The 26,103-nt window shown below is 47.0% G+C and overlaps 1 protein-coding gene across 1 annotated transcript; it reads right to left on the reverse strand.

The window, feature by feature from the left end:
* Positions 1-15,187: 15,187 nt before the first annotated feature.
* On the reverse strand, positions 15,188-23,445 carry LOC116828440 (aquaporin-2). Its single transcript, XM_032786669.1, has 4 exons — positions 23,083-23,445; positions 19,964-20,128; positions 18,681-18,761; positions 15,188-15,403 (listed from the first exon to the last, which is right to left on the reverse strand). The coding sequence occupies exons 1-4, from the start codon at positions 23,443-23,445 to the stop codon at positions 15,188-15,190; spliced, it is 825 nt and encodes a 274-aa protein (XP_032642560.1).
* Between the last annotated feature and the right edge of the window lie 2,658 nt (positions 23,446-26,103).

The raw sequence follows: 26,103 nt of genomic DNA on the forward strand, positions 1-26,103 counted from the left end.
TACTCCAGCTGAGGCCTAACCAGCACAGAGTACAGCAGAAGAATGACTTCTCGTGTCTTGCTCACAACACACTTGTTAATGCAACCCAGAATCACATTTGCTTTTTTTGCAACAGCATCACGCTGTTGACTCATATTTAGCTTGTGGTGCACTATAATCCCTAGATCTCTTTCTGCCATACTCCTTCCTAGATGGCAGCATGTATCTTAGGCTACAATGAACCAGGTGCCATGGTGGCTAGCCAGGCTACCCTGAATGTCAGTTCCGCTCCCGTACCCACTACTGCTGGTATCCATTGTGACTTTTTCTTCTGGATGCCACTTATCTGGAAGAGATGCCCTCAGAATGTGTTATAGAGCAGGGGTTACTTTGTACCCTGAGGGCTCTGTGCTGATCAGCACCTTCACCTCCATATCTCTGATATCTGGCTGCATCTACCCAGGAGCAATGGTCGGGGGGCGTGGGGACCCTAGAGCAGTGATTCTCAATCAGGGGTACGCATACCCTTGGGGGTACGCAGAGGTCTTCCAAGGGGTATCTCCACTCATCTCTAGATCTTTGCCTAGTTTTACAACAGGCAACATAAAAAGCACTAGCAGAGTCAGCACCAACTACAATTTCATATAGACAATGACTTTTTTATACTGCTTTATGTACTATGCACTGAAATGCAAGTACAAGATTTAGATTCCAATCGATGTATTTTATAATTAGATGGTAAAAATGAGAAAGAAAGACCATTTTTCAGTACGAGTGCGCTGGGACACGTTTGTATTTTTGTGTCTGGTTTTGTAAGCAAGTAGTTTTTAAGTGAGGAGAAACCTGGTGTCTGCAAGACAAATCGGACTCCTGGAAAGGGGGACAGCAGTCTGGGAAGGGTGAGAACTAGTACCCTAGAGGTATCTCGGGTCTCAGACAGGGAAGGGGGTGGGTGGGAGGAGAGTCCCTGTATGGAAGAGACATGAGAGAATTGGCTGTGGCTGAGAGGAAAGCTCAGTAGCAGAATTCCCCTGCCTTTGCACAGAACAGCCTCTGGTAACACTCAATAGCACCTTTCCAGCCCCCTCCCCTGCCCGGTGTACTCTGGGCTTGCAAACACTCACCTGCAGAGGTGGAGAAAGGCCTCTGTTTACTTACTGAATGTGTGTGACTCTCTGGCTTGCGAAAGCCAAGGTAGAGTCAAGCATGTGTGTGTTTGCAGGCTACAGGCCAGCTTTGCTTTCCAGAAAGCTCTGCCAGTGCACCTCACAACCACGCACCTGCCGGATAGGACCAGAGCAGCAGCAAACTCTCTTGTAGCAATTTTTCAGTACTAATGTGCTGGGACACTTTTGTATTGTATTTTTAGGTCTGATTTTGTAAGCAGGTAGTTTTTAAGTGAGGTGAAACTTAGGGGTACGCAAGACACATCAGACTCCTGAAAGGGGGACAGTCGTCTGGGAAGGTTGAGAGCCACTGCTCTAAAGGGAAAATATTTTCCTGTTTGCTGCTGTTCTGGTCGTATCTGGCTGCTTGTGGGGAAGGGAGGTCCAAGAAGCTGGACTTCAAATCCTGTCTAAGCTCCCTAGTGGAATGGGTTTGGCTGGGTTGCAGCCTTGTGCCCAGTGGATATTTGGGCATGTTCCCCTCACCACACGGCTTTGCTATCTTAGCTCCGAAGAGGCTGAGCAGGGTCGAGGTTGGTTGGCAGCACTGCAGGAGAGCTTGGCGCTGGAATGAGCTGGGTAATGCACATTGGCAGAGCTCTGAAGAGTGCCTAGGTTTGAAATAACAGCTGGTGCCACTGGGAAGGCTGGCATAGGAGTCCAGGACTGAGACCGCAGCAGTGAGCTGCATTGGCAGAGCTGGGTAGGTGCATAGCAAAGGACTGGCAGCACCGTGGCGGTGGGACAGGATTTGAATAGCAGGGGGGGCTGTAGGACAAAGATATTGGGGAAGCTCAGGGCTGGAGTAGGAGGGAGGCGCTGGGGGTGCGGTGGGGGGGCAGATAGAGCTGTGCAGGGTGTTCAGGCATATTGCAAGTGAGGTGCATTGGCAGAGCTTTTTGGAAAGCAAAGCTGGCCTGTAGTCTGCAAACTCACACATACTTAACTCTACCCCTTTGGCTTTCGCAAGCCAGAGATTCACACACATTCAGTAAATAAACAGAGCCCTTCTCCAGGGCAGTAGTTCTTACCCTTCCCAGACAGCTGTGCCCCTTCCAGGAGTCTGATTTGTCTTGCAGACCTCAAGTTTCCCCTCACTTAAAAACTACTTGCTTACAAAACCAGACATAAGAAGCCAGGCCAGGATGCTTTCAACAGAGTATGTGTCATTTGGTAATTTTCCATTTTTTGTTAAACCATTAACAAGGTCAAGGGCCAGATTTTGATCTCAGTGATGCTGGTGTAAATGCCTTGGGTTTGAATGGGAATAATTCCAGATTTACACCTCTTTTCCCATGTCAGCCTGCTCATCTAGAGCAAAAAACCAAGAACAAACAAACCCCACAAAACCCCACAAAGGCTCTAAAAGGGTGCAGGTTCTGAGCTCTGGACTGCGGGAAGTGATAAGCTGTTGATATATAACAGCTGAGCTCACTGGGTGGCACAAAGCCCCTAGCCACATGGATCACTGAAGCCAGGACTCCCCTCATGTTCACTGCAAATCCCAGAACGTTTTTTGTGTGCAAGGTTTAGGGAGTTTGCTAGCCAAATTTCAACTAGATGAGTTGCATTCCACCTCTTGCGGTTTATATTTGACTTGTGAAAACCCATTTGTAGCATTGCTAACAGCTGCTGTGTTCCACCCCAGCAGTGACTGCATTCTGGCAATCCATACAGGGACACATTCTGCCAGGCGATTTGGAATCAGAACTGCATGTGTTCTATTCCCTATTCTGTTAAAAGCTTGGGGAGATTCCCCTTTAACTTAAGAATCAGGGACTTGCTCTACTGCCCCCCGCCCCCCCGAAGTTCTGAGCATGCAGGAAACTGATATCCCTAAGATCCTAGATGAATATGGATTGGAAACAGCAGAATTCATAATAATCACATTCCCCCAGTTATGTGGATCATGAGTAGAAAGTAAAGTGAAGGAAAAACCAAGTCTGTTAAGCCAAGAAAAACCTAAGACAGCTTGCCCCATTGCCATATTCTGGTGAAAGTTTTGTATGCTGGGTCCTCAAGATGACCTGGCTAGATTCCAACATGAGTAATGACCTTCCACCTCCCACAAACCCTAGCTGCAGAGTCAGTTGGATACCCATAAACTCCACCCCACCCCATTCCTGAGCATATTTTCACAACCTTGCTAGCACAGAGGAGGCTGAATCTCCCTGTCAGGCGAGCAATCAACACACATGCCATCCATTGTGCAGTTTCAGACCCACCGGGCCTTAAACAAATCAAAGGACAGTCTATGGAGAACAGTCACCCAATACCCCATTTAAAGACTGTTAACATTCAAACCAGAATGAGTGTAAGAGGGTGAAACTCCCTTGACTTTAATAGAGTCCCTCCCCTTCTTCCATCAAGTCTGAATCTGACTCCAGATCTATTTCTTTGGGGGTGGGGGTGAGGAACCCTGATGAATTAGGTCACAAGAGTGAAAATTCTCCAACCGGGGGAGAGGAGGCAGGCTTAGATAGATTCATAGGGAAAACTCCCAGGAATGCAAAAGAAAGGCACTTTGTGGTTGCTCTGAGGACGGGGGTGTTTCTTTACCCTCCTTAATAACCTTTGCAATCTTAATTTTGCTCTTAGACAAACAATGTAACCTAATAAGATCAAAACCATCCACTTCCGGAGCTATTTTCTTCCAGAGCCTGATGGGTGTGAACAAATTAGAACTGTCAGATCCTTTGCCCAACTGCTCTCTGCAAGATTTGACACACAGACATGTCCTTTTCCATGAAGGTGTTTGTTATTCAGTGAATAAATCACTGCTTCTTGTAATCACCAGATGGTTGATTTCATTTTCTGATTCTCAATCGGGAAGCTACCGATTTGTAATTTCCAATCAGCCCAGAGTTCTGACTGGTCAGTTTCAATGGGGGATTGCAAAGCATAGGAGATGAGCCTGTCAAATTAGATTAGATTGTAAATTCCATGAAGTGGGCATCGCTCTTTTCATTCTGGGTTTGTACTGCACAGCTGGAGACTCATAGGTCCTACCATAAAATATGTAATGACATTAGGAAATCGAATCCTTCCGCTAAAACCTACCAGCAGGATGAATATAATGGGGTTAAGCAAAAAGAACCTGATTCAGTTCTGAAAAATTTCAGGCATGTATTGATCAGAATAATGATAAAAGTTACAGAAAAAATGGCAAATATCCGCGTCCCCTCCCCTCTTCCTACCCACATGCTCTTGCCACTGGAGTATTTAATAGTAACTGCTGATACCAGATGATACTTGAAAGAATATTCAGTGGCAAAGTGGACATTAATTGTGTATTGTAGTGAACTACCCTGTGTGTGTGTCCAGGCTAAGAGAGGTAGGAGTGTGTGTGTGTGTGTGTGTGTACATACACACATGTAAGCACCACAAGCTTCCACTAGCAAGAATCAGAACTGCTCAACCATACACCATCCATCCCTTCATTATCTGGGGTGTCACACTCTTAATCTTCCTCCCATGGTTATAAAGCCTGGATAATCCATTGCCTTTCTTCCTTCCAGCCTCCCTCAGCCTGTCTGTGCCGATTTCGTTACATCACTTCCCCGAGCGGCACCGAGTCACGGTCGATGTAATTAGGTCGGCGCGGTCTCCGTGTAGACCTGGCGTTGCTGATGTCGATTGTTACTGGCTTTCAGGAGCTGTCCCACAATGCCCCATGCTGACAGTAGAATCGATACAACCGCTCCTGATGACGACCCGCTCTCCCGGTGCAAAGAGCCAAGGGTGCGCACACACAAGCGATTTAATAACTGTGGTGGCTGGATGCCGACATGGATCGGCATAATTTTGCAGTGTAGACATGGCCTTCGTCCTGCATCCTCCTATGACGTGTATGTTGGAGGGGAATCTTTCAGGTCAGACTGGTTGTTAAAGGTGCTGTGATCTAGTGGTGGGGAAAATAAGGCACAGCAAGGGAAAATGATGTGTCCAGGGAATCCGGGACACAGCTGGGATTAGAATCCAGGAATCCTGATTTTCACCTTCAACCCTTTCACCCATTTTGATGCCACTTCCAATAACTTCCCATCGTTGGCTCCAGTTCTTGTCCAACAACAACTGCAGACTTATCTATCTACCAGTTAAGTATTCTGATTTCTCTTTAATGTGTCCAGTCACCACTGACTAATGTGCTAAGCATTCAGGCAACAAAGATCTGATCTGCCCTTGGGAGTGTGCATATCTATTGAAATGCACCTAGAGTGACTAGAGGACAAGAGTGAAAAATTGGGATGAGGTTGGGGGGTAATATGTGCCTATATAAGAAAAAGGCCCCAAAATCAGGACTGTCCCTATAAAATGGGGACATCTGGTCTCCCTAAATGCACCAGCCCCTGAGCTGTCTGAATTTCAAGTCTCTTGTTACACCTGCTGGCCCTAAGGATTGGGTGGGATTCATGGGGCAGCAGGGTGAAATCATGAAAGGAAAATGAATGGCATTGTGAAAGCTTCATTTCCATTTTGACACCGGTGCACCATTCTGATCTGGTGGCCCCTTGAGCTGACAGAATGGAGAATCAGGCCTGGTGGCTTGAGTACCTTCTCCCCAAGAGGGGTCTGAGGAACACAGCCATGCTTTGTAATGGGAGGCAAAGGGAAGCTGCGGAGGTCAGCCATAGGTTAACAATGATGGTTTAGCCTGGGGTTACTTTGCTATTTAGTGGGAATGAAAACTATCCCAACAGCCCATTCTGTCTGAACCCACTGCTGAATGCAGTAGAGCTTTAGTCCAGTCGCAAACTGGGGAGAGGGGCTTTGTAGACCTAGCGTGGAGAAGTGGGAATATGTGTGTGTGTGTGTGGGGGGCACACAAAGCTGCTGGACATGGGGGGCAAAATGGGGGATCCTGGTATTGGAGGAAGGGCAATTAGGGGGGTTCACAGAACCTCTGGTAAGGGGAAGCTGGGGGGAGTCCTTGAAACAGAGGGGACTGCAGGGCTCCTGTTTGTGTATGTGCAGGGGAGGGCAGGGGCGGTTGGAGGAATGCAAAGATCCTCTGATGTGTGCCATACGCTTTGCCTATAGAAGCTATGACGTGCATGACTCTGTAATGATAACGATGTGCTCGCTTTCCTCCCAACGTATTGCCGTTACTAACAGTAGCTGCAATGCAGCCACCTCTGGGGTGGAGGTGATCAATATAGCAGGCTGCACAGCTGTAGCATGGAGAGGAAGTTTCTGCCAAGGATGCTGGGGTGAACCACAGCTCTAAAAACTCAGGGAGCTCTTTAATACACATGCAGAACTGCATAAACTCGAGACTGCATTGCACCTGGTGGGCCAAATCCAACTGGTGTAAATGGCCGTGGCTCCTCTGAAGTCAAAGTAGCTATGTGGGTTTACACCAGTCGAGAGCCTGGGCCAAGGTCACCTTTTACACCCATGGAAGATGGGTGGAAAACTGCCTGATCAGCACGAGTCTGGTCTGCACAGGCATCAGTGCTGGTGCAAGGTAGGGGAGAATCCAGCCCCTCGCATAGAGGTGGAGTGATTAGCTGGAAGAGGCAGTTTGGATCGGTTACCTGTTGGATGAGTTCCTGAGACAAACTGCACAACGCTTTCCCACTGCGCAAGGAGATGCAATCAGCAACATCTTTGCTACAGTCTTAGCTGGTGTTATCTGCAGCATCTCCAGGGTGGGGCATGGGGGATATCGCAGCACGCCCCATGGAGGTGCAGTGGCCTAGTGGTTGCAGTGGTCAAGGAAGTCCAATAAATGGATCCCCCAATGAATGATCTCTTGGTAAAGATGACATATGCCAAGAACTGGGCGGTAAATGGTTTTCCCTGACCCGTGAGAATTTCCAAGATGTTGACAAATGGTCCCCTCTTGCATCAAAATCAAAATCTTGACATTTGTCACAAATGGAAAATCCCCCCAAAACGTTTGGCTCAGATTGACTGAAACAATTCATCCCTGTAACTTTGAAACGTTTTGTTTTAATTTGGACCATTTCGGGTTGTTTTTTTTTACTTTAAATTTTTAAACAAAACCTTGTTTGGAACCAGAAACCCCAAAACTTTTTCCTTTGGAAAATGTTGAAATGGGACATGGACAATTTTGAAAAGTTTCTCCAGTGTTTTTGGAAACAGGAGATTCATCAGCGCGGATCCTTTCCTTTTGGTTTGAATGAATTGGCATTTTCCAACAAAGATACTTACTCAAAGAACTCCCGATTCCCTCTACATGTGACCCTCTCCACACCAAAGACTTGACCCAACTCCTGTTGGTACCTAGATCCACATGGAACATTGATTCCATGTCCCCATCAATGAACTTAACACCATTAGGCTCAGCTTCCCTTTGGGGAGACCCTGGAATCAACTCACGCAGCAAGGTTACTCTGATGCCAACCATGGCCCTCGGAAGCTGGGACATAATATGGGCATAGCTTGAAGCAAAGAGATGCTGGCCCCCAAGTGAAAGGCTACTGCTGGGTTCATGTGGGTGCCACCCACGTCTGTACCCAGGCTGCTGGCTGACATGATCTGCAGGATGCATGGGAAGAAGTCCAGGGAAATCCAATGCCCAGACTGAAGAAGACAAGCAAGAATGTTCCAAATTGCTCAGCAAGAAACATCTGGGCAGAGCTACCTATGCAGTTTCCTATAGCGTGGCTGGTGTGTGGTGCAAGAGCAATGGCTCCATTGCTTATCCCTTGGGGGGGGGTGTGTGTGTGTGTGAGGCATCCCATAACTCAATACCAACTAGAGGACGCTGAAAGCTCTTGCTACCTCTCATCCCAAGTGGAAAAGTTTTGGACTCATAGAAGCTCCGACCTTTCTTTTCTCTGATTAAACAGTCAGATGCCACAGATGTCCCTTGGCGCCCTCCTCTGTGATTTAATGTGTAAAATACACCAAAAAGGATGGCATCTTTGCAACACCCAGCAAGACCTAGCACTTCGGTGGTGGGCCCTGGGGTGGAAGGACCCCCTGCTGCGGGTCTTCGTGGCACTTCGGCGGCGGGTCCCAGAGCGGAAGGACCCCCTGCCACCAAATTGCTGCCAAAGACCCGGAGCGGAAGAAGCTCCGCGGGCCCCGGAGCAAGTGAAGGATCCCGCTCCAGGGGCCCTGAAAAACTGTTGTAGGGGCCCCTGTAGGGCCTGGGGCAAATTGCCCCATTTGCCCCCCCCCCCACTGGGCAGCCCTGAGTGTGGGGGAGAAAAGTTTTACTTCTCTTTTTTGCATTGGTGTAAATGAGGAGTTATTCTGGTGTGAGTGAGAGGAGAATCTACCCTAGATCTAAGCAAACTCCACAGACCAAATAATTCTTTGGATGAATTAGACTCATTTTATTCTATTTGTGAATTTTCTGGGGTTTTATTAATTTGGGGTATGGGGGGGACGGGACGGGAAGCAAATTGGCTCTTTGAATTATTACAGGTATCACAGTAGCCCAGCTGAGCGTGAGGATGTTGTTTATGCACATAATCAAAGACAACCCTTGCTCCAAAGAGTCTACAACCTAAATAGACGAGACATTTTAGAGATGGGGAAACTGAGGCACAAGGGATGAAAGCACTTGCCAAAGGACGCAGAGAAGATTGTAAATTACACTAAGATCTTCAATTCCAAGCGAGTCCCTTTCCCCCAAGAACACCGCTTTCTCTCAGTTGCATAGTTCACCTTGACTCTTGCAGTACGGCCAATTCCAAATGTTCAAAAATCGTAAGTCAGGCTGGAGTCAGGTAATTAGGTGAGAATCTCAGCTTTCATTTCTAGTCCTTGTGCTTGCAAAGAAAAGCTTAAAAAAATAGAAATGCAGAATTTCCCATCTGCTAGAAATTCTGACATTCCAAAATCCCCCATGGAACAAAATGTTTTGAAAAAAATCATTTGGGGATCAATCAAAATCTGATTGACTTTTTTTTTTAAATTGATAATATAAAATTTCAAAAAGAAAAATCAAAACCCATTCCAATAAGAACCTCATCAAAGCCTTTTGCATCCAAATCACCATGTTTCTGCTGGAAGTGACTTTGATTTTCATGAAACTGCTTTTTCTGATGGAAAAGTGTCCCACCGGCAAATTTTGGACCTGTTCTATTAAACCATAAACAATCCCCCAAACAGGTTCAGAAACCCAAATACAAGAAACCCAGCTGAACTAATTTTGGGGCCTGACTGGGGCTTTCAGAAAAACACCCACTACCCTGAGGCTGGCGATAAAACTCTGAAAATTGGCAGCACTGCTATCATTCAGTACTTTGTAATAAGATGGGCCTCTCAGATCTGAGGAGATATCTTCACTGCATCTGGGACCAAGTCTTCCAGCCTGGGTTGACAGCCTTCTGCTAAGTAAGACTTGCGCTAGCATGCTAAAAATAGCCGTGTAGGTGTTGCTTTGATGTTGCAACTTGGCCTGGAGCCTGGCCTTTCAATCCCTATCCTGGGCTCCGAAGCCCGAGCCGCAACATTTTGCAAGCTATTTTTAGGACACTAGTACGCGTCTGTCTATCCAGGCTGGGAGACTCGCTTCCAGATGCAGTGGAGACCCACCCTGAGTGTCCTCTGGACTTTAGAAGGCCCAGAATGAATGGATCAAGTTGCTGAACAAACTTCATTCCCCAATAAGTCTTCCTGCTGGATTCGGGATGACTGACTTTGATGGGGGAGTAGAGGGAGGTATTGTGTGTGCTCAGATGCAGTGGTGATCGTGCATGAAGCTTCATTCCCCTACTGTAGCTGGGGATAATTAAAGAACTTCACCTTCCAGGACTGTCCGTCTAGCACCTTTCACCAGCACTAAAGGATCCCTGCAGAAACACATTATTTTCTGCAGAATGCCCGTGGTCCCACAAAATCCGGTTCTGTGTGTGGATTCCCCCCGCCATGTCCCTGTTGGACTGGAAATTCAGCCACCGAGCTCAGAGCCAGCACAGGAGGCCGGCTTTTGATAGTAACCAGCGGTGCCGTCTGTGAATGAGGCAAGAGTCTCTTGACGCATATGCTGGTAGGCCCTGTGGCTGGTGAGGGCCAGGTGCAGGCTGGGAAGGAGTGAAAAGACCTGGGAGGAATGAGGACTTGTAATTCTGGCTCTGGGTGGAAAACTAGGAGGACAGTCCCTGCGGATTCTTTTCTCTCCCCTACAGATCTTGCAAAAGCAGCAGATTCCATTTTCCTGCCTTGCACAACTGTTCCACGCAAGGTAGCTGTGACAGCTGACTTGAAGGAGCTGGGTTCAAATCCCTAGTGTAGCACAGATTTCCTTGGGGACTTCAGGTAAGTCACTGAAGCCATGGCTACACTAGAGACCTTATGGTGGCACAGTTATACTGATGTAGCCGCTCTATGCCAGAGGGAGAGAGCTCTCCCGTCAACATAATTAAACCACCCCCAACGAGCGGTGGTAGCTGTGTCAGCGGGAGAGTGCTGTCCACATCAGCGCTTCTGTCGGTGTAACTTATGTCTCTCAGGAGGAGTGTTTTCTTTCACACCCCTGAGTGACATAAGTTATACGGACAAAAGTGCTAGTGTAGACCTAGCCTTGGCCACCCTGTGCCTCAGCTTCCTCTCTGTAAAATGGGGTTAACAGTAGGGCTGCCAATTAATTGCAGTTAACTCAAGTGATTACCTCAAAACAAACGACTGTGATTAAAAAATTTAATTGCGATTAATTACCATTTTAATCGCACTGTTCAATAACAGTAGAACACTTGTTTAAACTTCTTCTTATAAATATTTTGGATGTTTTTCTACATTTTCAAAGATTGATTTCACTTGCAATGCAGAATGCAAATTGTACGGTGCTTATCTGATATTATTTTTGATTACACGTTTGCACTGTACTAAAGGTAAACAAAAGAAATAGTCTTTTTCAATTCACCTCATACAAGTACAGTAGGGCAATCTCTTTTACAAATGTAGATTTGTCTTTTGTTACATAACCGCACTCAAAAATAAAACAATGTAAACCTTTAGAGTCTACAAGTCATAAGAACGGGTATACTGGGTCAGACCAAAGGTCCATCTAGCCCAGTATCCTCTCTTCCGACAGTGGCCAATGCCAGGTGCCCCAGAGGGAATGAACAGAACAAGTAACATCAAGTGATCCATCCTGTCGCCCAGTCTCAGCTTCTGGCAAACAGAGGCGAGGGACACCATCTCTGCTCATCCTGGCTAGTAGCCATTGATGGACTTAGTCTCTATGAAAGTCCACTCAGTCCTACTTCTTGTTCAGCCAATCCCTAAGCCACATAAGTTTGTTTACATATATGGGGTTCTACCTGTAATTCCCTACTCTGTAATGCACTTTCACGATAAAGAGATTGCACTGAAGTACTTTTCAGGTGAATTGCAAAATACTGTTTCTTTTGTTTCTTTTTTTACAGTGCAAATATTTATAATAAAAAATAATAGAAATTGAGCCCTGTACACTTTGTATTTTGTGTAGCAATTGAAATCAATATATTTGAAAATGAAGAAAATATCCAAAAATATATTTTTTTTCTGCGACCATAAAGGTTAGAAACTTACTTTTTTCCCTTAAATGTGAGCTAATCACATACAGGAGCTGGGAGTTTAAGAAAAGCAGCAAGCATCCCGAGACCTGCGATAGAATTAAGAGAACTGACAAATGTCCCCGCCAAACGGCTGATGGTTTTTAACCAAGGAGCAAAACAATAAAGAGGCTGTGTGCCTGCTTGATCAGATAAGACGCAGTATGGCCTAGTGGCTACTGCGCTGGCCTAGAGCTGGGTTCTGGTCCCAGCTCTGCCAGTAGGTGACTTTGGGCAAATCATCCCCCCGTGCCTCAGTTTCCCCATCTGTAAAATGGGGATAATTATATTGCCTACCTTTGTCAAGTGCTTTGCAGTTTACTGAGGTGTTATTAATATTATTCTCCAGAGACTGCAGCCATGAGACTGCGGCTTGAACCAAGCTATGAGCAGCATGAGAGCCCTACGGGCAGCTAATCTAGTAGCCACAGGGTAATGGCTGAAGTGATCCAGACGATAATTGAGGAAGGGAGAGAAAAATAAAAACCCTTTGTGGCAGCCCTCTGATGCTGAGTACCTGCATAATGCTGGTGGCTAGGTTGCTGTTTTCGGAGTTAGAAGGACATTTTGGTGGCTTGGAGCCATCTTGAAGCAGCAGTGGGCTGAGCATTTCTGAAATGATATGATCTTGCATATTTATAGCACCAGCATTTCACCCTTCTCCAGTGGAATCAGTAAAACAATGGGCCAGAGGTCTGGAGCATCAGGACTCAAAGGACAAACCTCAAGTCAGGGAGAGAAAGAGATTATTCCGTGCAATATTTCCATTTCCTTCTTGAGGTGGCAGCCACGCTTTGAGGGTCCATTGATCCATGGTTTATAAAGAGTTAATAATACATGTTACAGACATACCATTATTCATGCTTCTGAGCACCTCAGGAGCAGATGTTATGGTTGGTTATAAGCAACCTATAGACCTGCTGGATTCTACAATGATCTATTGCAATTGATTAGCCACTTATTAAAACAATGCCTTCTCTTTTATTGATCCCCGTTAAACTGTTTATAAACAGAAGCTCAGCTGCAAAGTGCGGTTCCTTTGGCTTAGTCTTGGGTTTCCTTCCGGCAACTCCGATCCCTGCGACACCATGTGCGATCTGAGTTACACTAGTGTCAATCTGGAGCGACTCCACTGGTGTAAATGGGGCAGATTCTCAGCTAGTGTAAACTGGCCTAGCTCCATTGCCGCAAAGGAGGGGGATTCTCAAGTGGTGTATATTGCCACAGAGCCAGTGAAGTCAATGAGCTGCTGCCCAGATCCTCAGGGGTATTTAGGCACCTAACTCACATGTGGGACTTAGGCACCTAAATACCTTGGAGAGGATGGGACCAGCTTCCCGGCTGGTATAAATTGGTTTGGCTCCATTAAAGTCAATAAGCCATTACCCCAGATGTTGTAATTCAGTGCAACTCCCTTGACGTCAGTGGGTTAGATTCTCAACTGATGTAAATTGGTGTAGCTCCGCTGGAGTTAAGGGGCCAGATTCCCCAGATGGCGTAAATCAGCATCAATCCATTGAAGTCACTGGCCAGATTGCCAGCTGGTGAAGCTCCACTGACTGGTGTCGGTCAATTGATGCCTGCTGAGAATTTGGCCTACAGGTGTAGCAGAGATCAGAATCTGTCACAAGCATGTAATAAAAATGTGACTTACTGGAGTACTGGAAAGGGACTGATCTTTATTTTGTTGGATGATGTGGGCTGGGTTGATAAAAGGTTAATATGTCCAGTCTCACCATCCAAAACAAATAAAAAACTGTAGTGTGTTGCTGGTGATAGAAAGGTGGCTGCGTTCCACCCCAGAGCTGGCTGCATTTCAGTGGTGGGTGAGTAATCATTACGCACCCACTTCTACCATCTGTTCTTATTCTGAGGAATACTTTTACTCTTGGAATAAATTACTATTTGCTGTCAGGATAGCAGAATATGGTCTTCTGTGGAAGCAGTTTGTAAAGCACTTTGGGATGAAAGACACTATATAAACGTGAGTCTGTTATTTTATTGATTTGATATGTGAAAGCACATTTAAAGGGCTTTATTTGAAATTAATACAACAAATATTCAACCATGGTTAAAAAAATCATTTTCATGGCTTTGTTTCATTTCATTTTAGCTTTACATACAATCACAATGAACAATAAGTTAAATGTCTGTAGCAGAAAGAGAACAGTTACTGATATTGGTTAGTATGGAAATGTAAAAATGAAGAATCTGAATAGATATATACAGTCATTATTTATGCCATCTGATTGCTAGGGCAAGTTTTGGGTAAGTTTCTTGGGTTCTTCTGTCAGCCAGTGAGAATTAAGTTTTCCTTAGGAAAGTAACTAAAATAAGAAATATTTTTTAAAAAAAGAAAATAAAATTGGTGATTTAAATTATATTTTTTTGCAACAGACTCAAATCACATTTTAAACCAGTGAATTCTATCACTTTAGTTCAATCTACAGAGAGGTAGGGCAAGTTTTCTTTTAAAACAATTCTGAATTTCCTTGGGGGCAGGGAGTCATATTTTTAGTCCTGACACAGAACATGTTAAGCCACTGCTGCTTTATCTGCTGGGGCAAATGCAGTCACCTCTGGGGTGGGATGTGGCAGCTCTTCAAGGATGCCTGTGACAATTTAATACAGGAATAAGAAGGAGCTTGGGAATACAATGAATTAGACTTGGAGGCAAATGTCTAGGGAACAAGCGGGGAGATTGCTCTGGGGAATACAGAGGGGTGTTGTTCCCTGTTGAAACATGGGAGCTGGCAGCCCAGAGGAACCACCCAGATGAAGTTTATAAAAGCTCTCCTGGTAGAATGAATGATGCATCCTTCATATCTCTGTGGAAAACCTTCTGTGCTGTTCCTTGCATGGAATCGGCCGTGTGTGAGACGCTTGCTGCTCGTTACATGGGGCAAACTCCAGTTTGAGTCCGAGCAGCCATAGCAGTGAGAGAAGTCTGAGATGGGGGGTGGGGGGAAGTGGACTGGAATAGGTAGCAATCTCCCCACTCCATTAAATGGCAAGTCATAAAAACAATGCTAATATATAACGCTTTCAAGTGCTCAGCAAATGTTAATCCATCACAAGAGCTCAGTGAGGTGGGAAGAAGTCTTACCCTCCTTCTACAGCTGCGGAAACTGAGGTACAGAGAAAAGAAGTGACGTGGCGCATGATTTTCGGTGGCAGAGCTGGGAATCGGTTCCAGGAGTTCTGCCTCCTGGAGGTTGCCAGGCTGAGGCCGCTAGGGGTCAGTATGTTCTGTAGGCGGAGCCGGTGTTTGGTTCAGGCAAGGGAATGTTGATGGACCGTAAAGCTGGAAAGCTTGCGAGCATAGGGAAGGTTAAGTGAATTGCCCAGGGAAAGGGGCACAGCTAACAATGAGAACAAACCTTTTATGGTTCATTGGGGCAACTTCTGGCACCTTTACTTCTCGGCAAAAGGGAGGAAAGTGCATTTGTCACTCATGACATGTGTTTGTCTAGAACAGATGCCGGAGAACATGGCTAGCTCCGTTTGCAGCTCAGGGCGGCTTCACTAGACTTTCTCCGTCATGCCCCTTGGCAGAGTCTGTGGGGAGTGCAGCTCCATCGACTGCCTCCGGCGAACATCGCGCTCTTCCCAGTCCTCCTCAGGCTCGAAGCCTTTGAAAATGGCAAGTCTCTCTGATAGGGTCTTAGTGTGTGGGAAGAGAATATAATTGTAGATCAGCGAGGCCACCACTGCGCCAGCCAAAGGCCCCAGCCAGAAGACCTGGATAGATGGAGAGAGAAAAAATAAAGCTTCCAAATGAACTGTAGGACTCAGACATTTAGCTGGAACTTGAGATGAACACCGGATATTTATGGATCTGAGTCTGGTCTTCAAGCCACCTAGGCTTGAGTTCACTTTGCATTTGGGAACCAACGAGGCTCAAAATTTGCCTACGTCCATAAACTTTTCATCCCAGTGGCACACATACATACATCTATATTTGTTCCATCCTGATCTCCGCTGCCATTTGGACCAGAGATGGATCCAAAACAGAACCTTTTGTCCAAACTCCCATCCTCCAAGGGCTGGTGGTTCTGATCAAATGGATCTGAAAACAATCCTGTTTGGTTTTTTTTAGTGGTTGGTTTTGTGAAAACAAGAGCAAACCAATGAGCTTTTGCAACACTAAATCTAAGTCTGCTGTAAACTCTCTGTGCAGTGGCTCTAAGCTGGTGGGAGAGAGCTCTCCCATTGACTTAATTAATCCACCCCCAACTTCTCATAGCACGGTCCACACTGGTGGCTTAAATTGGCATAAATTATGTTTCATAGATTCATAGTCTCTAGGACTGGAAGGGACCTCGAGAGATCATCGAGTCCAGTCCCCTGCCTTCATGGCAGGACCAAATACTGTCTAGACCATCCCTGATAGACATTTATCTAACCTACTCTTGAATATCTCCGGAGATGGAGATTCCACAACCTCCAAGGATTATTCCAGGTTTAACTACCCTGACAGTTAGGAACTTTTTCCAATATCCAACCTAAATCTCTCTTGCTGCAGTTTAAGCCATTCTTCTGTTCTATCATTAGAGGCTAAGGTGAACAAGTTTTCTCCCTCCTCCTGATGACACCCTTTTAGATACCTGAAAACTGCTATCATGTCCCCTCTCAGTCTTCTCTTTTCCAAACTAAATAAACCCAATTCTTTCAGGCCTCCTTCTAGGTCATGTTCTCAAGACCTTTAATCATTCTTGTTGCTCTTCTCTGGACCCTCTCCAATTTCTCCACATCTTTCTTGAAATGCGGTGACCAGAACTGGACACAATACTCAGTTGAGGCCTAACCAGCGCAGAGTAGAGTGGAAGAATGACTTCTCGTGTCTTGTTTACAACATACCTGTTAATGCATCCCAGAATGTTGCTCCAGGGAGTGGCTAATTCACACCACTGAGCGACATAACTTATTGCATCTTAAACTGTTGTGCAGCCATTGCCTAAACCTGGTTCAGGGATTGTGATGAAACGAAAACTTTGGAAAGTGATGCAGGCTTGTGGTAAGAACGCAGTATTGAGCATTTAACCTCTTTGGTTCTGTGCTCAGCTGTAGGAAGGAATGGGCTGTGCTGGGGAGAATAGAAGTTTGGGAATTGTGACCCTTGGGGTCTCTTCCCAGCCTTTGTGGAGAATGTGGACCAGTGGTTAGATCAGGGCTGGGACTGGGAACCAGGTCTCTTGAGATCTAGTCCCAGTTCTAGAAACGAAAGTGGTTCTCAAACTTTTTTTTCCGCAGACCACTTGAAAATTGCTGAGGGGCTCAGCAGACCACTTAATGATCTTTCCAAATGTTGTTTGTACCATTCGCTAAGTATTGTAAAGCGCTTTGGATAAAAGCACTTTATTAAAAAAACTTTATAACTAATGGTTTTTTTGTTCTACAGATAAAAGCACACAACTCATATTTTAATATCAGTAGTCTTACTTTTCTAATGCGATGGATATGCTCTCTCTCCCCCGTCGCGGCAGCCCTTGAGCTGCGGTTGGGAAGAAAGAGGAGTCTCTCCCTCTCTTCCTCACCCCAGGAGCCCCCGAACTGGGGCTGGGAAGGAGAGGCGGGGTCTCTCCCCCACCACAGGAACTGCAGAGCTGAGGCTGGGAAGGATGGGGGGGTCTCTCCCTGGCAGTTGCATCCCTGGAGCTGGGGAAAGTCGCCTCTTTCTCTGTCCGCTGCAGCCCTGCACATCCCAAATTCCCCCCACCCCTTCTTCTCACCCCACTGCCCCCTCCCACCTATCCCCTATTCCTCCTAAGGCCACCACCACATGTGCGTCTTCTCCAGGGTTCAGGCACCTAATTAGTGGAGCTACGCCTGCGTGGCTCCACTAATTAAATGGGTGACCCGTCATTCTCTCGTGGGCAGCTGCCCTGGCGCGCAGCTTAGAGGGAACTATCCACAGACCATCTGAAAGGAGCTCTTGTCCGTGGACCACAGTTTGAGAACCTCTGGTCTAGTGGTTAAAGCAGAGAGGAAGGATTTCTTTTCTTTTCTCAGTTCAAGTATTAAATTGCTCTCTGATCTAAAACAAGGCACTCTCCTCGCTGCAGCTTGGTTTGTCCATCTGAGTGAATGGAGATAGAGATATTACCCCCCTTTATAAAGTGCTTTGAGATCTTTGAATATTCATTAGATAAGTGCTAAGTAGTATAACTTTAGTTTTATTTATCTAGCCACCTTCAACCTTGGTGATTTGGGTAAAATGAGACTCGGGTGTTCACCAAACTTGCCCAAACTGAACCAATGAAGTTCTGCAAAACTAAAACACAGCTTCCACGTGTGCCCAGGCTCCAGTTCTGAATCTGCTCTTGGCAGGCACATTTGCCTGGTCAACATGCAAAAGAAACATTTTTCATGATGGCTGTTGCCTTACCTCTGACCCAGGAAGTCAGTCAAACTCTCAGAACTTTGCTAAAACTTGCCCAGAAGGAGCAAAGCGTCTCTTCCTCTACCCCTTTTCTGGTTCACTGAACACAAAACTTAGATTCCAAATAAATGCCATCCACATCTGATGGGAAAATTGAACCACGCTGGTTTAGACTAGAGTCAGGAAAGATTAGTTTGATAATAACTAGAGTTAAAGTCTCTGTAGGTTTTGTGCCTACTGCCAACTCACATACAATGAACCACACACCCTTTTCCTGTTGCAACTTAGCCCACTTGGCTAGGCAATTAAGGGCTATGGTTTGCTGCGTCTATTGCTCCCAATCTCTAGATTTTTCTTCCAGGTGGCAACCAGAGCCTGGTTTGGACAATATTATTATTAGCCTTCTCACGGTTAAAATGCCAGCGGCTAGGTTGACTCTCGAGAGATCTAGAAATATTGACACAGGCTAGAGTTGGGTCTCCTGGACTAAAAGATTAATCCTTAATTAAAGGTTATGTCACGTGATGAGACTTCCAGGAATACGTCCAACCAAAACTGGCAACCCTTTGCACCGCAACTCGTCCTGCCAAAACTGCACCCAGATCTGCAGCCAAGTGCTGGGGGCTGAATTCTTACCCAATGGGCGCTGAAGTCTCCTACTATCACAGCTGGGGCGAAAGATCTGGCGGGGTTCATGGAGCAGCCGGTGTAGTGGATCTAGGGGGTGGGGAAAAGGGGCACGATTATTATTAACCACCAAGTCCTTTCAGCAGCAAGACTATTTTTAAATGCCTTCGCCTGTTGTTCACATGCTTTGTTCATTGGCGCTAGCTTTTTGTCTTCCAGGTCACCTTGTGCTAGGAAAAGAATGACTGGCATCTTTCACCAACCAGTCATACGGCTGGCAAAGGGAGCTAAATTCTCTCACTGGCTCCTGCTGGAAGGGGCTGGGCCTGGAATAGCTGGGAGTTTCCCTGTAGTGCTGGGACTGATTATGGAAACACGGTCTAATGCAGGGGAGCGGCCAACCTGTGGCTCCGGAGTACAGGCACCGACTCCAGGGCTGGAGCTACAGATGCCAACTTTCCAGTGTGCCGGGGGGTGCTCACCGCTCAACCCCTGGCTTTGCCACTGGCCCTGCCCCCCCTCCACCCCTTCCCCTCCCCGAGCCAGCCATGCCCTCGCTCCTCCCCCCCCAGAGCCTCCTGCATGCCACGAAACAGCTGATCGGGAGGTGGTGGAAGGCGCTGACATATTACTGTGGCTCAGGTTAGCCACCCTGCTCTAATGGGTAAAGCACAGAATTGTTGACAGCCTTGTCTGCTATACAGATGTTGGGCAAGTCTCATCAATTTCCTCCCCTGTAATATGCAGACAATACTGACCTAGATCTCAAAGGAGGTCATTCATGTTTGCAAAGGGCTCTGAGATCCTTGGAGGGAATCTGCATATTCGTCCCTGCTGCATCGCTAGCTCGGGGAGTCTGGGGCCGGAGTGATCTATGTTGGGTATTTATCATTTGTAGTGTTACCATAGTGCTTAGGAGCCATGCACATGACCCCACTGTGCTAGTCACTGCACGTATACCGGATGTTCTCCATTGCTGTAGTATTTCAGCACTTCACAATCATCAACGGACCTAGTCTCACAACACCCCTGAAAGCAGGGAAGTGCTACTCTCCCCCTTTGGGAAACTGAGGCACAGAAAGTGTAAGTGACTTGCCCAAGGTCACACAGGAAAGCTGTGGCAGAGCAAGGAATCAAACCCAGCTTTTACAACACCCAGGCTGTGACACTCTAACCACTGGGCCATTCCTCCTCTGCTCTGTAGAGCACCCAGCCTAGTGAAACTATCTGGGACGTGGGCATGCTTGCATGTCATGGCTCTAAAACACAAAAGCCAGGCTGTTGTGACGCACCCCCAGCAAGTGACCTGCGGTGACAGAAAGGCCGATGGACAAGGCTGGCGAGCCGACGTTATCGCTCCTCTGGTCATCGGTGGAAGCAAAAACGCACAGCACCAGCTGGAAGGTGAGGAAAAGCTCGATGGTGACGGCCTGGCCTGGAGTCGTGTCGTTGTGCAGCTGAAACGAGAGGAAAGCAGCTCTGCCAAGGCACCTTGGTCTTACCAGCATCACCCCCTGCAGTCCCAGGTTTCCCACACAGTCCAGCTGATGCCCCTGTATCTTGCTTTGCAAAATCCCTGTTCTGTCAGCTCTTCCTCCCCTCTAACTTTGTCGGTACACCTCAGTCCTCACTTGTGCTCCTATCTGGATCGCTCCATCTCTGTCAACATATCCTCTTAACTTGCAAAGAACATAGGAACTGCCAGAGTGGATCGGAGTCAGGGGTCCACCTAGGTTTTTTTTGAGCCCTTCAGAACTCTTTGGCCTCAATACTACCTTGTGGCAAGGAGTTCCACAGGCTCGTTATGCATTGTGTTCAAGAGTATTTTTGGGCATCGTTTTACAGAGGTTGCTGCCTTTCCGTATCAGTCAAAAGTCTCCTTGTTCTTGTACGGTGCTATTCCCATGCAGGGCCGCCCGGGGGCGGGGGGACAAGTAGGGCAATTTGCCCCAGACCCCCACGAGAGTTTTTAGGGGCCCCTGGAGTGGGGTCCTTCACTCGCTCCGAGGCCCCCGGAAAACTCTTACAGGGCCCGGGCCCCCGGAGCTTCTTTCGCTCTGGGTCTCTGGCAACAATTCGGTGGCGGGGGTGGGGGTCCTTCCACCCCAGGACCCGCTGCTGAAGTGCTAGGTCTTTGGCGGCAATTCAGTGGTGGGGGGTCCCTGCCGCCAAAGACCCCAGGCCCCCTGAATCCTCTGGGCAGCCCTGTTCCCATGCTGGGCCTCTTTTAAGGAGATTCTGCCAAAAGTTTACTACTTGTGAGGTGTGCTGACATGTACTATAATGAGCCCCATAAAATTCACGTCACTTGTGACCCAAGACAGTATTTGAAAAGTTCAAGTGTCTGGAAATGAGAGTTTTAGTTTTCACAATGGTAATCACTGATTTTCTTTCTCTCTCATGCACACACACAAGCAATATGCACCTAGCATGTATATTTTCCAGGTCAACCTTTCCAAGCAGCCACTTCTGTGCTCAGCAATTGCACCGAACCTAATCTGACCACACTTCGAGATAACATCTCCAGTGTATGTTTTGCAATATAAATGGCAGCTCATGTTTCTTTAATCCAATGTAAGTGGCGGTACCACTGGAGGTTGTTGGTTAATTGACCAATTTGTGATGCCCCTGGCACTCGGGGGTTGGCTGAGATCTTATCCATGGTCCAGCTATGCAGCTGGAGCCTGAGACATGCGCTGTTAAATATTGAAATCTAGATGTTTTATACAGAACCAGAAATTTCACCTGCTGTTTTTTTCTATCTCATTGCATCACCTCTTTGCCTGCCACGACGGTTAAGGGCTAGATTCTGATCTCCATTATGCTGGTGTAAATCCAGGGACTGCATAACTCCGGCATTACTGAAGCCTGGTCCATACACAGGATCTGTCTACACTGCTGCCGGAGTCAGAGGTGTGACCCCAGCGCACACAGACATAGCTGAGCTAGCATTGATCTAGTGGCTAGAATAGCAAGAGCAGTGATGTAGTAAAGTGGTCATCAAAGGGTTAACTAGATTACTCCGGGTACTATGGGTTGGAGTCCTGATCCACTTCTCTCTTACTTTCTGTTTAGTCCATGGGAAGTATTCCCCATCCCCCGATTCTGTTGCGATGCAGTTAAACCAATGGTTCTCAAACTTTCATACTGGTGACTTCTTTCACACAGCAAGCCTCTGAGTGCGACCCCTCCCCCCTTATAAATTAAAAACACTTTTTAATATATTTAACACCGTTATAAATGCTGGAGGCAAAGCGGGGTTTGGGGTGGAGGCTGACAGCTCCCGACCCCCCCATGTAATAACCCCGTGACCCCCTGAGGGGTCCCGACCCCCAGTTTGAAAACCCCTGAGTTAAACAAAGAAACAAGTTTCCTGCCTGTGGTCCTGTGAGTAGACTGATTTTTGTTGCACTGAGAACTCCCTTTGCAAAATCCGGCTACCTGGGTTCTCTGCTATTGTTAGTGGCACTAGCTGTATCCAAAATAGGGATGTCTGTCTACATGTGTGGCAAATTAAATCACACCTCTGATTGCAGTGCAGACTTTGCGCAGTTATTTAGGGAATGTGATTCCTTTTTAAGATGCAGTCGTCATACTGGTACAGCTCCTACCGTAAAAGTGCTTCAGACCAGCAAACCTTATTCCTCCTCCCTTGCAGGAATAAGTCATACAGGTATGAGGATTCACACTGGGGGAGGTTGAACTGCTTTCACTGTGGTATACTTAAAGCAGGGAAATTTTGGGTGTAGACAAGGCCTCATGAGAAGAGAAGCTGGCCCCCATCATCTTTAGCCTTTTAGTCCGGTGTTGCCAATTCTCATGATTATGTCCTGAGTCTCATGATAATTAGTGGTTTCAGAGTAGCAGCCGTGTTAGTCTGTATCCGCAAAAAGAACAGGAGTACTCGTGGCACCTTAAAGACTAACAAGCGTTTTGGAAATACTGCCAGGACCTAACGTGGCAGGGAGACAGACAAGGATATTGTAGAGGTGGTGGGATATGCTGCCAGAGAAGGGTTAAGCATAGCAGCGCTAGGAACTGCAACATCTCTTATGTCAAAATGGCAGCTTGGCTGTGAATGTCCTGACTCTTGTTGGTCGGTGTCATAGGCAGCACTGGGAAATCCTTACAGTGGGGAATTGGGAGCAGAACCTTCAAGTTCTGATCCCACAGCTAGAAGTAAGCCTGGTCTAGTAGTTGGAACACAGTGCTGGGTGTCAGGACACCTGGGTTCATTCCCAGCAGAAGGAGGGAGTCGGGTTAGAGCAAGGGGGGTCTGGGAGGCAGGACTCCAGGGTTCTATTCCCAGCTATACGTGAGCTCACTTGACTTGCCTTAGTTTCTCCAAAAGCCCTACCCATCCCATCACTCCCGTCCCCTCTGAGAGCCCCTGCATTGGCAGAATCCTTACCTTGTTGATGGCCAAGTGTCCCCGGATGTTTGGCGGGGTGAGCTCGTGCAGGAGAGCTGCCCCGGCGACTGCCCCCAGAAGCTGCGCCACCACGTAGAAGACAGCTCTGAGGAAGGAGATGTGGGAGCCCACCAGGCAAGCCACTGTCACGGCCGGGTTGATGTGTGCCCCGCTGATGTGCCCCAGGGCCTGGACCAGCGTGGCAATGGCGAAGCCGAAAGCCAGCGAGATCTGCAGGATGTCTGGGGGGGCTGAAGGCCAGTTGAGGGCAGAGCCCAGGCCAAAGAAGATGAAGAGCAGCGTGGCCAGAAACTCAGCAAAGACAGCCCTGGTGAAGGCTACTGAACGGAGCTCCCACATCATGGGGTTTGCCAGGAGAGACCCTAAAAGCTGCTTGATGGCTGCTCCCGTGGCTTCTCCTTGCAAAGGTGCTGGGGTGTGAGATATCTATCTATCTATATATGTATATATGCAGAAAATCCAGGAACCTGCTGCTGAAGGAGGTGGGGTCAGGGTCTTTGGAAACCTGAAGCTTTTTTTCCTCTTGTTCCAGCTGTATCTGGCTTCAGACTCTGCCCCCTCTATTAACCTGCGAATGTGACATTTGCCAAGTTCAGGAGCTCATAAATTAGCCTCGAGAGATTCCATAAAACACAAGGCTGAGCTGCATTATTCCCTGCGTTTTACTACAGTCCCTCTTCCTGTGTCATTCCTTTATCCTCTCTCTTCAGCACCACCAGCCTTTTCAGCAGGGATGGGTGAATAAGGAAGTTGTGTTTTGGGGGAACTAGAGATGGGTCTGAACAGCTTGTCTCAATCTGGACATCCTCCAACTTTGGAGTTTGGACCCAGGTCCAAATATCCTATCTATCAATCTATCTATCTATCTATTTGTTTTGCTTTCTTTTTTTTCTTGCTCCTCGCCATGTCCATCTGAAGTTTGGCAGAACTAGACTGTATTTTTTTACTGGGCCAAATGATAAGTCCTGGATCCCCAAGCCCCAGGAGTTTAAGAAGGTTTGAACACGGCCCTCAAGTTGCTCTTTGTGGCTCCGGCCCATTGCTGCACAAAACTTCTAGCTTTTTCAAACCCTGTATTAGAACACGAGCAGAATGTGGTCGGTGGGACTTAGCCTCGTCCATAACAGGCATTTGTGTATATAGCTATAAACCACCAATCAATTTGACGTGTCTGCTGGTGTCTGCCAAGGAAAGACGCAGAACTGGACTGGTCCAGTGATGCCAGCAAGTCTCTTTTGCAGTGGCAGAGTTGGAACTGGGCATGCTGCGGGTGAGGGTTGAGGTGCATTGGCAGAGCAGTGCATATGGCAGTCCAGAACTGGAATAGCAGGTTTGTGTAGGGGAGACATGTAGGTCCGGATTGTGGTGCATCCAGAGTTCTGGAATAGCAGGGGGCCTGGGGACTGTGGGTCAGGCCTGCAGTGCACTGGCAGAGCTGTGAAATAGCTCAGGATTGGAATAACACTGGGGGCTCTGGGTTGGGACTGAGATCTGTATTGGCAACGCTCATCCTGCAAAGATGCATCTGTAATACCAGAAAGAAGCTGGAGTCTGAAAGAGCAAATATTGTCCTGGACCAGTCATTCCAGTATCCTCACGTGATAAAACCATTGGCGACTGCCACTAGGTGTGTCTGTAAAGAGATATATAAACTCAATAGAGCTTGATTCAGCAGGCCTCCAGAGTGCATTAGCATTCTGACCAAGGAATCCCTGTCTCAGAGTCCCTACTGGGGAGGTGGGATCAAAAGTACCAGGCAGAGATAGGACCTGTACTCTAAGAATGATTGGCAAGAAATTATGACCAGTGCAAATGATGCACGTTGGCTGGAGAGTTTAATGAACTTTTTAAAAGTTTCATTCAGAGTCTGGAGGAGGAGGAGAATTAGAGGGTTGAGCCAGTTCTTTTTTGGTGACTATTCCTCACCACGGTCTCGTGTTCAGAATCACAACCACGTTTCCTGAGTGCGTGGGTGTTATACACCCCATAATCGCCCTTTCTCTGTGGTTGTGAGCAATTGTTCTGCTTCCCCAACGTGCAGGTAATGACTCAGTGTGTCTAATTGCCAAAATATTTAAGTTGCTGAGCACAATAGTCAACTACCCAGCTGTTCCTAGGGTATCCAGCATTGCTTTTGTTTGCTCAGGGATCCGGATGACAGACATGGGTGATGCTGCTCCCTGTACCAGGTTAATAGGATCATGCCGAACCAAGATAAACTCTACAGTTGCCAACACTGTATTTCAAAACTAAGGGACTATTTGCTTAGTATCTCTGCCTCACCCCACCTCCTAAGATTATCATCGTTATTATTATAACCATTGTCATTATTAATATTAATAATAATAATAGTTAATAAGCAGTGCTCACTTACATTCACCAGGGATATTTCCAGCTGCTTTTTGCAGCAACTCCCGATCTTGTTGTAAAGAGAGGAAAAAATATAAGGGACGTCCCTTGTAATAAGGGATTGTTGGCGACCCTACGAGCAGTGCTTAATTTGTGCCAAGGCTGAGCCTCTAGGCTTGGCAGTTCATAGCCTGGTGCCTCTGGGCTTGCTGCATCAGCTATGTGTGTGAAAATCTGTGTTTTGTCTTAAAGCCATTTTTCATGGGGGGGAAGAAAAAAGTTCAATGAAAAGGTGTTTGGGTTTTTTGTTTTTTTTTACCGCCTCTGCAACAGATCCATCTTTATTTTCTGTGGCTTGCTGAGCCCATGATAGCCATGCACAGGCAATCCAGGTGAATGTATCCTGACTGGCTTTGATTGATTTGTTGACATTGGTTCTCATGAGGTTTTGTTTTCTTCTTTCTCTAAGGTCTGGTGTCCCTCACAAAGTTAGATCAGCGTAAGCCACCTTGCATTGACCTACTTGTGCACATGTCTACACGTTTGTGTTGACTTTTATTTTTCCCCAGGGGTGCTCCATCCCTGATCTGTCCCATGGCCCAACCCCCTTTCCATCCTTTCTCCAGAGGCCCCACCCTCACTCCACCTCTT

This window comes from Chelonoidis abingdonii, chromosome 26 (assembly GCF_003597395.2).
Source record: "Chelonoidis abingdonii isolate Lonesome George chromosome 26, CheloAbing_2.0, whole genome shotgun sequence".
Taxonomy (NCBI): Eukaryota; Metazoa; Chordata; order Testudines; family Testudinidae; genus Chelonoidis; species Chelonoidis abingdonii.